Below are 15,977 nucleotides of genomic sequence, written 5' to 3' on the forward strand. Positions count from 1 at the left end.
ATTATCAGAGTAGCAAGTCCTGATGTTGGGAGATTTTTTTTTTGTGTTTGTTTTCAGTCTTGCGAATGGTTCTCATATGTATGGTATGTGCGACTAATTTAGTTTTTGTTCTTGTTGTCATGTTAAATACAGTGGTGCCTTGAGATACAAGTTTAATTCGTTCCATAACTATGTTTGTTATTTAAAAGACTCAAAACATCTTTCCCCATTGACATGAATGGAGAGGCCATTAATCTGTTCTAGCTTTCACCCGCTCCACTTGTCCCCCCAACCCTTTATTTATTTCTTTATTTAATTCTAAAAATAGCACTCGAGAATATGAAGACTGATGCCTGGCCCGTCGACGTGCATCCTCACCGTAGACGAAACAAGGGTCAAGTCATGTAATCTTTTATAACACAAGACAAGTGGCAGCAAACACGTGTGGCATGAAATGGGGTCGCGGTGGAGCGCGTTCAGAGCAGAAGTGGCGCTGATTGAGGGAGGTTAAAAAGCAGATGATTGCTTCGCGGCACGTGTGCGCTGATGAGCAGATGTAACAACAACAACAACAAAAGTGGCACAATTTGACAAACGGGTCCCGCATGACCTTTTGCTGCTCCTTATGTATTTGCTTGTTTGCAGTGTACGCTTTCATACTGAGAGATCTTATGTTACGAAACAAGCAGTATCTCCCCCCCCTGTGCCCCACAACCTCCCAAAAATAAAACCCAATTAGTTCTAAAGGGAAGAAATAAGAATAATATGTTAAAACACGGGCAGCCCGGTGATCAACTGGTTACCACTTCGCCATGTGTGGGTTTTCTCCGGGTACTCTGGTTTCCTCCCATATTCCAAAAAGATGCATGGCAGGTTGATTGGGCACTCCAAATTGTCCCTCGGTGTGATTGTGAACACGAATGGTTGTTAGTCTCTGTGTGCCCTAAACGAAACAAACATGTCGAAACCAAACTCAAGTTGCACTGGGTGAGGTGTCGCGAAGTTCAGGAAAGACCTGCGTCAGCGCCCCTCCCTTCCCGCCCACCGAACAGCTGGTAGATTATCTCTCACTCCAAATACGTGACGCACGCGTCCGACTCCCAGGTCACCGGAGCTTTTAGATGAAGGGCCGCATCCGACCCTCGTTTCCTTCCGCAGGTGTGCTGGCCGACGCCCGGGCGGGGAGGGCAGCCGAGCACGAGTAGAGTTACAACTCTGCAACTGCAATGAAAGCTATTATTAGCTCCAGCCAAATGGCGTCCTTTACAAACAAGCTGCAGTCCAAACAGACCATAGTGCTCTTCAAGAGTCGAATTGACTCAACGCTGTGCTCGCTGGGTTTGAGCCGCCTAATCGCGACAGCTGTTCCGAATATTATGCTCGCTTAGCCAGAGTCAGAATATTAGAAACACACTCTCCATGTTGTGGTCTTTATGACGCTGCAAACAATCCAACGCAGGCAAGTGGGGGTACCTAATATTATGGCCTGGCATACGACCGAAAGCTGTGTATGAAAGACGACTAAATAAAGTAGCACACACCCAAAGACATAAACACAAGTACACATCGAAAGGCAAACCAACACACGGCTGCAAACAAAAACAGACACACAAGAACACAACCCCAAAACAAAAACAAATATGCATATCCACAAAAAAATAAAATAAATACTGATGAGGATTTCATTGCAGCTCCTTCGGGCATGTGCGACTCTGCCAAAGAGGGGCAATAGCGGCTAATACAGAGAGAGATGAAGATAGTCGCAGCTTCACAGTAAGCTGCATTAATAGTCAGCGCAGAGGATAAAGAATACATGCCTGTGAGTATTGTGATATTGTCTGTCTACATGTGTGTACAAACATCCCTTCCTAAAAGGATTTGAACACTGCCACACAGATGCCATTCGCTAGCATGTCCTGCATCGCATGGTAGCATTAAGATAGCAGAGGGTAAATTTGTTTTATGGTTTTAATTAATGGGTAGTAGTCGGAGTTGTCTAAGTCAGATCACTGCTATCTGAAGGCACAGCTGGATTGCAGTCATTCCAACTAGTTTTTTTTTTCCTTACTTGTCCTTCGTTTAGGAATGAGGAAAAGCAGCCCATCCTCGGCGGTCACATGCCGCCGCCGCCGCCGCCGGCCCCTCCCCTCATCCTCCGTTGCCCAGGCTCACGAGGCTCAGAGGCAGCGAGTGCCGCTCGGCCAGCATGTGCCTTTCTTTCGGCCATTCTCTTGACATCTGAAAGGAACAATTGCAAGCGTGGCAGTTCAGACAAGAGGGGAAAAGGGAGAGTTTTGAAAATGTGAAATGATTATATATACAGTATATAGATAGATAGATAGACAGACAGATAGATAGATAGATAAGAATCTGCATCTGCCTCAAAAAAAACAAAAAGATCCATATTGCTCGGGACCTAGCGATAAATTATGTTCATGACAGGTCCATGGATTGATGTTGTTATGTCAAAGCAAGAATACGGTGCGGCTTTGAGATACGAACGACCTGACATATGAGTTTTTCTAGATACGACCTGTCATTCGGCAATTTTTTTTTTCTTCTTTAATTTGTGAGCAAAATTTTCCGTCAATTCATCTTAACTCAGGGAGAAAATTACACATTATATATTTAAAACAACCACTTAACTTTGCTTTGGGTTAGCTAGCTTAACGCTAACATGTAATAGGAAACGCCATCGATGGGCTAACAAAAAGTATCGGTGTGGTTGGTGTTCTAAAACTTGAGCAATGAACTTTTCAACACAAATCACACAACAAAATATGTCGACAGGCAATCGAACAATACTCACAGGCATAGATGCTTTATCCTCTGCTAAGAACGAGGAACATTCCTGCAGATTACTGAGGAGCCGCCATGGAAATTTGTACGTCTGTATCATACTGGGCGGCCCGGTGGGCGATTGGTTAGTGTGTCCGCCTCACAGTGCAGGGGTAAAGGGTTTGGTCCCGACTGCGGCCTTCCTGTGGGGAGTTTGCATGTTCTCCCCGTGGGTTTTGCATGGGTACTCTGGTTTCCTCGCACATTCCAAAAACATGCACGGCCGCACACACCCAAAGTAGCAGCACAATATCAATTGAACAGAAGCAAAAAACAAAAAAAAAAAAATGTTTACATTCAATTAAATTGTTCTTACATGTTTTTGTCCAGCATTGTCGAGTACTAATTGTATTGTAGACATTTTTAATTTTTTTTTTTGCAATGTAATGGATTCATGGCATTCTCATTCATTAGAATGGGGAAAGAATCCAATTTGAAATTTTACGGCTTCAGAGCTGGGACAGTTGCTGCAGAGAGCTATCATTTGTATTTTTTATTACATTTATTAAAAATGAAAGCACCTTAAAAGACAGCTCTGTCTTAAAAAATATGACATGGAGTTTTAAAATAATCCTAAAAAAAAAAAACAACAGCGGCAACATCATCCATAGGAAGAAGTAGATGAAGAAAAAAAAAAATAATAATAAATAAATCTTGCTGCCCTGAGCGTGCGTCACATGTATCTGTTCCTGACGTACTCCCTATACATCAAAATGTCCTCGCGGCACAGGGGCCTCACTTGACCCCGGGCCGCCATCACGTGGCTCTCGAAGACGTCTTGGCTGCCGCCGTCCACTTGCGGCGGCGACACCGCATACGCGCTGTCCTCGGGGAAGCGGGACACTGGCTCTCTTCGGGGGAGACACACACGGCAGAGAAGGCATCACAAAATGGGAGCAGAAATAACACTGGCCAAAAATGAAGGGTTCGACTTGCAGTCAGGTCCATAAATATTCATCAATTAAAAATGAAGATATGTAATATTTAGCTTTCATTTCCTTAAAATAGTTGAGGTTCGACTTTCGTTTTAATTTTTGAGGTTATTGTTATTGATTGTAATTTCCGAGTAAACAAAAAAAAAGAGCAACAGTACTTTTCATTCATTTTGCTGCATTAAATGCTGCAGTCGATGTAAATAAGTTTATATAACGCAACATACAATTTTACAAAAATTGTAAAAGTATTATTCCTGAATATTTATTTTACTTTCAACCACTCGACATGTTCAGTGGCATCAGTGCTATACATACACATATCGTTCTTATTTTTTTCTTTGTATTTTTGCCCTCTATGGACAATAAAAGCGGTATTGTGCTATGACCAAAACATAAATATAAATCTATATAAATAAAACATGAATTGGAATATTTCATATCACACAATTTTTATGCTTTGTCTTTGATTTAAAGATGACAATACGCAAAAATCTACAAAAATTGTAGAAATTGTAACACATGGGTTACAATGAAATCCAGTTGAATTGTTTTTGTTTTTTTAAAGCAACATTTTAAATTCAACTTGAGTCTATTTTGATCTATTTTGAACCATTGGAGAAACAAAAATACCCGCGACGCCATCGGAGACAACGCTTGTGAGCGCAACTGTGCAATCTATGACGAAATCACGACCCCCCCCCGCCCTCAGATGCTTCTTTCTCCTCTATGGACGGATGGGAGCTCCACGAGTGACAACACGTTTTGGGTGCTATAAGAGAGTCTGTTGTATAACACACACCCACCTGTGAGGGAGCATGGGCGCCACATTTACACACACACACACACACACACACACACAGGGGAGAGACAGATTGAATGGGAGAGGGACGGAAACACATCTTAACTAAAAAAAGAAAGATGGGCGGTTCATTTGTAGGTGAGGTGTAAAAAAGAAAAAAAAAGGAGTGGGGTGGGGGAAGTGAAATGTGGGTGTGGAAGATTCTCATTTCAATCATATTCATTTCGTCATACTGAACCACCCTGCAAACGAAATAAAATCAAAAAGGCATTTCATGAAATGTTTAAAACGGATTGCAAATGTTTCATTTGTGATCGTTTCCAATAAATCCATGAACTGTTTCCAACCTGCAACGTGTTGACATTTCTCCTCTCTCACCATCAACGTAACCAGCCTCTTCGACTCCAAAGCTGTGTGGCCTTTGCGGCATTACCAAAGCGAACGCGTAAACGTGTGCCATGTGATGTGATGTAAAACGGTCATTTTGTCACTGTGACAAAATGACAAAGGCAGCAAAGTGTTCGCACTTTACAGGCCACGTGTTTTTTGGGGATTTTTTTTTTGGGGGGGGGGCACGAGCAGCGTTGAGCCACAGGGTGAATCGCGAGGCCAAACAGCAGGGACAACAAAAGTGGTTGACCAAAGACTTGCAGATAAAACGTCTCGCAGCTGGAGACGTCTCTCGGACAGCACTTAGCGATGAGCGACCTTGCTCGGCTTGAATTGTGTTTTCTTTTTTTTTTTTTTTTTAATAATAGCTCAGCACCATAGGGAGATGGACCAGACACGGCGCACGTGAGCCAGGATTAATACCCGGCCGTTTTTTTGTGTTTTCCCACCGCTCACGTTTTACTCACAAGCAGATGATGTTTGCCAGGTGGAGGTGCTCACCCTTCGCCGCTCGCCACTGATGACTTTCGCCCAGCTGCGCAAACCTGTCAAAACATAGTCACAAATCGATTAAAAAGAAAAAAAAAAAATCAAACAAACGAAAATTTCTTATGTCCAAACGTGTCATGCCGGATCTTCCAGAAGACTTCCTAACGCACGCACACAAAAATTGCGAGATCCCTTCTGGCTCCTGCTCGGGATTTTTAATATTAATGTATTGATTAGCCGAGCTAACGTGCTTGGAAGCGGTCCAAACGCGACACTTCATAATGAATGCGCTTTAATTCTCATTACGCGCCAGTGCAGTGCGGGATAGGTGCCACATTTGTCACGAGAAAAACTTTGGGGAAATACAGTCAAGTCCCATTGACCGCAGGAGATGCTGTCCAGACGCATCATCAATTGGATAGAGCCGATATAATACAATGACAAAAAAAAAATTAAAACAAAAATTATATATATATTTATCCCCCCCCCTCCAAAAATAGTTTTACCTCTCCCATATGCTTATTAAAACATGAAAAAAAAATCATTGGAGGCGGAAAATTTATAGGAAAATGCAGTGTGGATAAGATGTGCCATAAAGAGGCGGGGCCTGTTGGAGGTGGGGCTCCTTTCCCACATGCGAAGGCATTACAAGAAACAAACATACGGTAGAATGATCATTTCTCGGCTAGATGACCGGAATGCAATTTATTTTGGGGGTCAGCCAGTCCTCAATTGACCCAAAATGCTCCTGCTCACTTTTTAAGTGGAACGCTTAAGAGGAAGCATATAACTCTATTCGGCTTCAAGATTCTGCTGCTTGTTTAATTCGCTTGAGAAATAAAACTGAGTTGAGTTGAAAAGCTCAAATGAAGTTGGCCAGAATGTCAATAAATGCAATAAAACAATAAAAGCATTTTCACTCAGGGAAGCAGCACTTCATCCATTAAAAAAAAACAAAAACTGTTCATGTGGCATATGGACACATCACCAAACAAGGCCACTTTTCTCTTTTTTTTGCAAATTGAATTCCCAAATATCAGCGAGATCATGTCCGCGGAACACACGGTGTCGTTCGTGAAGCAAACACACACACACACACACACACACACACACACACACACACACACACACGCACACACACAAACGCACACACCCCAAGTGGACAAAAGCGAAGTGTAGAGATGAGGCAGGGTAGAGATGACAATGTCCCGGGAGCTGCTTGTTATTAACACCGCTGTCGGCAACCCCCAGGCATGTTTGTCAATGATAATAATCATTACAAAAAAAGAATTAAAGGAAATATTTTTCGGAAACGGGGCAGAACAAAACATCCTGGATTTCAACTTGACACATAAAAAGCATGCCAGGCAGATACAGTCAAAGAAACACAAGTGAGCCGAGGGCCAAAACATGCGTGTTCTTTTCTCACGTACAACCGCCGGCGAAAATAATTGTTAGTTTTCTCTATGAAGTGGCTCAGATGGCGCACCTGGCAATGGAGCCTGTGGCGTCCTTTTCCTATTACCGAGAACTCACAGTACCTTATGTTCTTGCTAACTAACAGCAGAAACTCTCAAGTCAAACACAATTTATTTTGTTCATGAGAAATAATAGAGGTGGCGGGGGGGGTGGAAGGCCATTCCAAAGAACGAAATGTAGCCAAGACGAAACCTTGGAAAAAAATGTTTTGGAGGCGATATATGGAAAATCTATCCATCCATCCATTTTCCGATCCGCTTTATCCTCACAAGGGTCGTGGGGGGTGCTGGAGCCTATCCCAGCTGTCTTCAGGCAGTAGGCGGGGGACACCCTGAACCGGTTGCAAGCCAATCACAGGGCACACAAAGACGAACAACCATCCACGCTCACACTCACACCGAGGGACAATTTTGAGTGTTCAATCAGCCTGCCATGCATGTTTTTGGAATGTGGGAGGAAACCGGAGTACCCGGAGCAAACCCACACAGGCCCGGGGAGAACATGCAAACTCCACACAGAAAGGTTGGAGCCGGGATCGAACCCACAACCTCTGCACTGTGAGGTCGACGCACTAACCACTGTTCCACCTGGCCGCCTGTTATGGAAAATGCACTTTGCAATTGGTTGTAAATGTCAGCCTACTCATCAGGTGTGACATCAAACAGCCAATTACATTTCCACTTATTTGGCTCATTTTGTGAGCGAGCCATTCTATACTTGGCCAGCCACTTTGGCATCACTTCTCACCTCGGCTGCTGCATTCTATAAGGGGCAATTTGGTCTACTTCACCCTTTGAGGGACGGCGGTCACTACAGTGGACGGCTGATCATGTTATCGGGTTACAGGGGTGCATGAAAGGGTAAATAATAGGCTATACGAGGCGATACTTTTTTTTGATTGTTGACGGAAATGAGGGGCCGCATCCGACCTACCGGTTATAGATGAGCAGGTCTTGCTCAGCAGGGAACTCGGCCAGAGTGAGTCCGTAGGGCTCCCTGAAGGCCTGCTGCTGGCCCTCCTGAAAAAGGGGGGACAGACTTGACTAAGGGAACTTGCAGACGTCATACTGGACGGGTTCTCCCACAATCCCATCGTGCATCTGGCAACACTGCTTTCAACACAACAGGGCGGGAGAAGGGAGGGTCGCAGTTTCACAGGTTGCAGTCGATTAATCGGTATAACTGATTAATCTGTATTGCAGATTAATCGACTGCCATTTTTAAAAAATTTATATATATATATATATATATAGTTCGGCATTTTTTTACAAATTCACACACTGACCTTGTTTACTCGGAGCAGTCATCTTATTTCAAACTTATATGACAGTTCCGAATGTAAAAATGCAGAATGTTTTATGATGGCAGCAGCATTAGCTTTTTTTTTTTTTTTTTCTCCTTCAAAAATCCGCACAAATGGTCAAAGTGTGTTCCGTCTGAAAACTCCGCAGCCTTTTGACTCCCCGATTTTGAACAACGCCTCCATAAATGTCTCGGGACCAAGAAGTCTGGTTATGTAATAGCGCCAAGGCGAGAGCACTCCTAAAGCCGTCACCCCGTGCTATTATTCTTCCAGACTGTTTTCCTGCCACGGCAGCGAAAAATGCTTAATGTAATGCCTTCAATTTTTACTATATTTGTATTGATCGACGCTGCGAGCGGAGGAGAGTGTTCTCGGAAGGAGTCCAGCGAACTACAGCTGTGAACACACGCGCGCACGCACACACGCAATCCTCCAAACACACGACAGCGGACATACGAGCTCATGTATGGCTGGTGCCGAAGAGGAATATGAAATGTGTAATTACAAGGCAAACACAGTAATGATCTGACGGTTAAATATTTCAACAGCATTAGGTACTTCACACCATTGTGGAGGGGGGGCGGGGGGGCAGAGGGGGGTGACATGAGAGCCACGTGAGCGCCGGTGTGGGAAGGGACAGCGGGTTGGAGGTGCAGCCAACACGTGAGGGCCCAAAACCAAATATTCATGAAAAAGCTGAAGGGGGAGGTGGCTTATCAATGGAAAGGAGACAAATGGAGTCACAATACAAAGCATTTCACTCCAGAAGTAAAGACCAAAATCATTCAAATTGGTCCATGGTTGATTTATCATAAATACATTAATTAAGAATAAGATAAACCTGCTTATTAAAATGCATTCAATGATTTTTATCCGCCCCTAAAATGGCACTAAAATGGCATCTTTACAGCAAAATGGTCAACTTTCTAAGTCTGCTCATATATTAGTTCTTTGGGCTTTTTTTGTGGGGTTTACGCAATAGACATCCCGAATGCAATAGACATCCCGAATTTCATTTTGGTAAGCAAAACTGGTGATGAGAGCAGAATTTTTTTTATGCTTGTTCAAACTCATTAAAAAAAAAAAAAAAAAAAAACAAGGGATGGAAATTTTTTAGGGTCTCCTCATGACTGAAACGGCAACCAAATTTCATGTGGCTAAGTGAAAAACCTTTGGGGACGTGGGCTGAACTTTTGATGTTTTTTTTTTTTTTTAATGAGCCTATTGTAGTCATTTGAAAATAACAAGGCAGATGAGGACCTGTGTCATTTTCAGGCATGGTATCTTCAGACTTTTTTTGTGAGCCGACCAGTGATGGACATGCCTAGCGAAGCTTATGTTGCTTTGTGAAACTGGCTTTGGGGGCTGATTTTTTTATATTTCCCCTCAAAATGGCTACTGAAAACTAAAATGCCTGACTTGTTTTACGCAACGCTGATTCACATTTTTAGTTATTTTCTCCCTAAGTGATCCTGAATTGACAGGGATTCTTCAGACTTTTTTGTGGGTCTAATCGTCAGGAAAAATCATGGAATATCATGCTGCAAAGTGAACCTGTCTTTGGGAGCTGACCACTTCAAGGAAAATTGGTTTTATTTTTCATAAGGGAAAGCCCATAAAAGGGAATCTGAAGGAAAACATTCCTTTTCTATGAGCAGGACCACACAATAATAAAGCCTTCACTTCAGCTCACGGTGGGCGACACTTGACACCTTCTCGTCTACGCACGAGGCGACAGTGAAGCCACAGGTTGACAATTTCAGTCTTTGGCTGCCATTTCGAAGAACGTGAGCGGCACACTGCGGGAAGGACCAGCTTAGAGGACTTCCTGGTGGGTTCCACTTTACCTACTACCGACAATGTGGGTCAACTGCGGATGTCAAAGCACGAGTAGTAGTAGTCCACTGGGCCGTGAAATGCACACTGCTGCGGTCATAAAAGCTTCTTCTGAGAATCAAAAAGGAAGTAAAAGGAATTCTTGACCCACAATATGTGCACAGATGCTCAACTGCACTTTTGTGTCAGGCTGTAGTTGTTTTTGATCATGAAATTAGCTATCTATAACATTTTTGGGCTAGCAAGGACACCTGGCAAGTTGTGTTAGCAGTAGCATCCGTGCTAAAGGTTAGAAGCCAATCTCTATTCATTCAGTACCAGCCAATTCTAGACCAAGTCTGAAAAGACGTATAAAAACGTCTTTGGGAGTGAATGAGTTAACTTTTAGTGAGTCATGAAACTGTTTTTTTTGGTGTGTGTTTGTCCCACCTCTTGAGCATGACTGCACTCTCCGGAATCGGTCCAAAGTTTGACCGGGGTGGAGCGCTGCGAGACAGAGGCGTCGTCATCGCGGTCTTCCTCGGAGTCGTCCTCCGAAGAGCTGGAAATGGCCTCCTCGCTGGGCGGAGGGGGCGCGCTGGCCGCCGTCTTCCTTTGCACCAGTGTCTCGTCCTTGCTGCTCTTGTTGCTACGGGAAACCGCAAATACGCATTTTATCACGTTTTGGGGGGATTTTAAAGTTCCCTTAAGGTGGATTAAAAAAAAAAAAAAAAAAACAGGTTCATCTGTAAAACGTCGACAGAGTTGCACAGCAGCGGTTAGTCAAATTAATCAGCCGGTCACGAGACTGAAAACTGCTGGCGTATCATAGTTGATTAACACTTGGGAGTCATTTTTCAAAGGAGGTTGTCTCACCGTTATTCAAAAGAGATTAGGAAGAGAGATCCATCCATCACGCCTAACGGGAAACCGAGATTTTTTTTGGGTGAGTTTTGGATGCAAACCCAGTCGGCACTCATAAAAGTTCACCCATGAGAGTTGAGTTTTTTTCCCCTATCCTTCATCAAAGATTACCTGTTTCAAGGTATATCGCACAGGTATTATGGTAAAAGTGAGTTGAGGAGCTTCATTTTCAGCAAAGTCATGCTTTGCCATCATCTTGTGGCATCTTGGTGCCAAGGAACTATGTTGACGTTAAGCTGCGGTGCTTCATTTCAACAAAATTTGCGCTTTGCCATCATCTTGTCAGGTATCGGATCGATAAATGCCAATCTTCAATTGAATTGCCCATATGATCAATAACATTTTCTGTTTCTGAATATTGTGGAATCTTGGTACCAAGCAACTATGTTGACGTGAGTTCAAAAGTTGTGTTTTGCTGTCATCCCGTGGCATATATAGGCAACTCTCAACCTTTTTGAGGGTGGTGTCAAAAATGTACTTTCACTATTCTAAGTATGGATGCAGAGACTCACCCCAGCACGGATTTGGCTGTCTCCTCTGGTTTGCGGACGGTGAACGGGCTGGGATCCACTCCCACCGTTTTGGGCATGAACTCCCTGTAACGAGGGACAGGTTAGCAAAGCAGCGGTTAGCGTCGGCACCACAGACAGCAATAGATGACGTCGCACCGGGCCGAGTTGGTCATGGCTTTGCAGAAGGTGTCGTCGAAGGAGGTGAGCTCGTAGGGTCTGAAGAACTCCGTGTAGATGTCGATGCTCTCCTCGAAGCGGTTCGCTCGCTTCACTGACAACTTCTTCATGGTTTCGTCACATGGAACTGCCAACCAAATGGATTTCTTGCACAATTATGACCTTTCACGCAGCATTCCAAATTATTCTCTCTAAAATCACAACTTCATTTTCACTATTTTGTGAGTTGAATTCTTGTGATAACTTTTTCATTCATCGAATTTTTCCAATTTGACTCCCCCAGAATTTCCTTGACTTGCGCAAAATTATCCTGTAAAGCACATATCGCTGTTACCTTCATCAAAGGCGATAGGCAGGTAAGACAAGACTCCCTCTGACCACCACAACGTGTAGCTGCGAAAGAAAGAATAAACACACAAATGCTGAAATGTCAAGCGGCTCGTACTCTGGGGGCAACACTGACGGTAACCTACATAACAAAACTGGTCCTTGCTGGAACACGGAGGGAACACGCGCAACTCCCTTGTGCATCGTTCATTTTATTTTGTGTGACCAATTGGAGTGAATTCACTGAGTACGATGATGACCTTTGTGTGTGTGTGTGTGTGTGTGTGTGTGTGTGTGTGTGTGTGTGTGTGTGAGTGAATGAATTCAGATGCGACCAAGTTAATTTCGGGGAATAAAGGCTGAGCCACCTCGGCCCATTGTGGACAAATGAACTGGCCAGTAGCGGGAAACTAGGTCTACTTTTGTGTCAGCACAAAGATAACTGCATGCAAACAAAACATTTTGGATCAAGCTAGACTAAGCGCACAAAGCAAAAGACAGAAAAGTCATCATGGAATTGGGACTTGTCCTAGTTTTTCTATTTACAAAGAAAAAAAATATTTTGCACACACACACACACACACACACACACACACACACACACACACACACACACACACACACACACACACTTTACTATTTATATATATATTTTTTCTTTTTTTTGTAGTAAATAGTAAATAAATTTTTTTTAATCCAACTTTAAAATGTACTTTTTACGAGGACTATTCACTCGTCTTTTCAAAAAATTTTTTCTTGAGGAACCTCTGCTCTATTCCAGAAAGATAAAATCACACAAAAACCGAAGCAACTTTCGCATTTAAAAAAAAAAAAATGCTTGGCAACAAGTGTTGCCGAGCAGCTGAGTTCTTAATAAAAGCTTGCTTTGTAAAATAATCCTTGCCCTCTCTTGAACCCTTTTTACAGAACCCTTTTTGAGATGAACGCACAATGATTCCAAGAAATGAATGTTTTTTTTCTTTTTTGATGTACAAAAACTGGGACAGAACTTTGGCACTCAAAAATTTGGGCAAAAACAGAATCGTAACAAAACCAAGGTTGACTGTAGTATTTTTCCTCTTGTGATATTACTCTTTTCCCCATATAAAAATTATGTATAATTCAAATATTAAACATGTACAAAAGAAACATACAAATAGCCAGACTAAAATCAAATCAAGAATACTAATCGCTTCCTGAATACTTGGCCGTCTGCTGTCCTGAAGGGTACCATGGATGGCTTTGCAAACACATGACCGGTGCTAATTGATTTTAATTATTTATTTTTGACGTTTTGGGTACCTGCGTCTATCCATGGGGAGGGCCATCGTGCTCTTCTGATGCAGGTAGAAGTCTGTAGGCAGGTCCCACAGGTGTGGCCTGCTCTCTGCCGGCTGGTACACTTGGAGAAACAAGTTGATGGCGTCCTGTCTATCCGCATCTGGAAAGCACATCCGGGACAGGGTCCAGCAAAAAAAAAAAAAAAACATCAAGTATATAAAATGAGATTCCAAAAAAGAATGAAGAGCAATATGAGGAAAGTCTGGTAATTAAAAAATATTACTGGAGTTAAAACCTTCAGAATAAAGTTGTATCAGGAGAATAACAAAATATATCATGAAAAAGAAGTTATAATTTTACACAACCAAAAATGAATATTCTAAGAATTGACATTGTACAAAAATTGTAACGGAAGCATTTTATGTGAATAAAATAACTTCATAATAATAAAATAATAATATTCAGAACCAGAGACACGATTGTGACTGAACTTGAGAATAAAGAATATTTCGGCGAAAATTTTGATTTTACAAGAATAAGAAAGAACTCAAGAATGATATTGCAAGATGAGCTATGAAATTACCAAATACATAATTTTATATAAGGTGTATATTTACATACAAATATAGCTTCCCCCCCTTAAAAAAAAAAAAAACCTCACCTCACGTACTACTCTCACAATATTTCTACTCGCAATATTACCAAATCATTCTACCAACTGTTTGATTTGGTTACTACCAACCTTTTCCTCCCTAGATTCATTTATTTTCAGAGAAAAAAAAAATCTGTATCATAAAAATATAATCCAAAATTTGATTTAAAAAAAAATAAATAAATAATTCTGAAAATGTTAGCTTGCAGACCCTTGACACTCACTAAAAAGTGTCCCAGAGCCTGTCGAATATTCCATGGCTGTGACTAACAAATGTGGCCGAAGCTCAGCCTGATACTGGAAGCCATCAAAATGCAATCACAAGTAAACGTCTGAAAAATGACAGCGCCCCGCTTAAAAAAGGGCACAACGCAAACCTTTAGCCCTTGACATTTGCGCTCTGAAAAGAAGTTTCATTCCCTTCTGTGCTCCCAATCACCATCCGCTTTAAAATAGAGCTGACGACGAGAGAGAGAGGGGGGATCTCGGCGTGTCAAGTAGCGCATCATCATCATCATCTTGGCTTCTACGATTTTTAGGAACCGCTACTGAATCACTTGTACGCATTTACGTAGACACAATCTATCTGAGAAATGACAGTGCCATTCATGATGGAAAAGGAAGGCTTTCAAATGAGTTTAAGGATTTGCACTTAGCGCTGCCGGGTCATATCAATATCACGTGCGGATGAGTTACTTAACTTCAGAATATGCATGACATTCAGTCGACATAATGTAATGTAATGGTTTCCAAGCAGGGCGGGGGGGATGTTGTGGAGCAGGGATATCTTTTAAAAGGCATCTAAAAAGCCTTTTCTTTATGACACGGCTCGGCAAGGCTGGAAATAACTTTTTTTTCGTGGAAATTTGCTCATAGATCACTTCATTTGCATTACAATGCAAGTGCCAGCGGCCTTGTGTCTCTCCTCGGAACACACACCTGAGAAAGCGTTGCTGTAGTAGCGCGACAGCGTCTGCATGATGTCCTTGGAGTGCTGAGTCCATGGCGCAATCTTTCGGTAGGTCTTGACCCGGTGCACCAGCTGCGAGCCGCCGTACTGCAGCGAAAGCGTGTCGCCGTGGTCCTCGTACAGCTCCTCAAACAACCTGAAAAAGCACAAAAGGAGGAGCTGTCTTTGGTTTGAAAAGCTCATTTCTGTCTACTATTTGTGCGGACGGACAAAAAAAAAAAAATTTGAGTTAGTTGTTTGGAAGAAACATAAACTGCTATGTGAGGAGAAAAAAATGCAAAGCACATGATCAAAATCAAAACGTTATCCCATTTATGAAGTACGGTGGGAGGGTGTCATTATTTGGGATGCCTATGCTCACTCAGAGGTTGGACGCATGGCCAACAGCAAAAAAAAAAAAAAAAAAATCAAGGTGCTCTAAAGGGGCCACACCAGAAGACTATCCAAAGGGAAGAGACATTTTCAGAGTGTCTGCATAGCTCGTGAGAAAAACAAAACAAAACAGTTTATTCAGGGTTCACGTCTGAGGACAACTGGTGAAAAGAAGCAAAACAAACTTGTGCTACTTTAGGGGAAATTTGAGTGGATCGGGTTATAGATTATGTGATTAAGGCCGCTGTGCATAATTTTTCTGCTTCTAATTTGCGAAGGTTTATTCACAGAAAAAGCCTGAATTAGCAAGGTCTTTCCAGACACATATTGACAAACAGAACTGTACCTGTTGTGGCCATTTATTTGTTATAAGATACTGATTGGACGGAAGGAGCATTACCTCACACAGTCAGTGTCAAACTGGAGCTTGGGCTTGTCAATCATTCCCAGTGCGTAGAGTTGATAGGCAAGTGCACACTTGCCCACCATGAACTGGGCCGTGTTGGTTCGGTCCAGACAATCCACACAGTTGGTCCTGAGCACACCGGTCTGGGATGGATGGCACGTGAAAAACGGGATTTTGGCTTTCAAATTGATCAAATAAATCCACTTAAAGGAAAAGAGGTGAGAATAAGGCTAAGGCATTTCATGAAAATACACAAAATATCTGAGCGGAAAAACAACACAGTAGTGCTCGAATGGTGTTTAAATGTGTGTGTGTCTGTGTGTGTGTGT

The 15,977-nt window shown here is 42.6% G+C and overlaps 1 protein-coding gene and 1 long non-coding RNA gene across 2 annotated transcripts in view; both read right to left on the minus strand.

Annotated features, from left to right (window-relative positions):
* Positions 1 to 855: 855 nt before the first annotated feature.
* LOC109518086 (uncharacterized) lies at positions 856 to 2,934 on the minus strand. The gene is made up of 3 exons (XR_002168658.1): positions 2,789 to 2,934; positions 2,048 to 2,217; positions 856 to 1,200 (listed from the first exon to the last, which is right to left on the minus strand). It is a non-coding gene; the product is annotated as an uncharacterized LOC109518086 (long non-coding RNA).
* Positions 2,935 to 3,295: 361 nt separating this feature from the next.
* Positions 3,296 to 15,977, minus strand: part of fig4a (FIG4 phosphoinositide 5-phosphatase a) — a 30,552-nt gene continuing 17,870 nt past the window's right edge. The window contains exons 15-24 of the mRNA XM_019873798.1: positions 15,643 to 15,791; positions 14,840 to 15,006; positions 13,270 to 13,408; positions 11,975 to 12,033; positions 11,620 to 11,767; positions 11,464 to 11,547; positions 10,478 to 10,676; positions 7,843 to 7,928; positions 5,409 to 5,486; positions 3,296 to 3,668 (exon numbers count right to left, since the gene is read on the minus strand). Coding sequence (XP_019729357.1) covers positions 3,491 to 3,668; positions 5,409 to 5,486; positions 7,843 to 7,928; positions 10,478 to 10,676; positions 11,464 to 11,547; positions 11,620 to 11,767; positions 11,975 to 12,033; positions 13,270 to 13,408; positions 14,840 to 15,006; positions 15,643 to 15,791 — 1,287 coding nt within the window. The 3' untranslated portion in view covers positions 3,296 to 3,490. The remainder of the gene's footprint in view (positions 3,669 to 5,408; positions 5,487 to 7,842; positions 7,929 to 10,477; positions 10,677 to 11,463; positions 11,548 to 11,619; positions 11,768 to 11,974; positions 12,034 to 13,269; positions 13,409 to 14,839; positions 15,007 to 15,642; positions 15,792 to 15,977) is intronic.

Source organism: Hippocampus comes, unplaced genomic scaffold (assembly GCF_001891065.2).
Source record: "Hippocampus comes isolate QL1 unplaced genomic scaffold, H_comes_QL1_v1.1 scaffold126, whole genome shotgun sequence".
Classification (NCBI taxonomy): domain Eukaryota; kingdom Metazoa; phylum Chordata; class Actinopteri; order Syngnathiformes; family Syngnathidae; genus Hippocampus; species Hippocampus comes.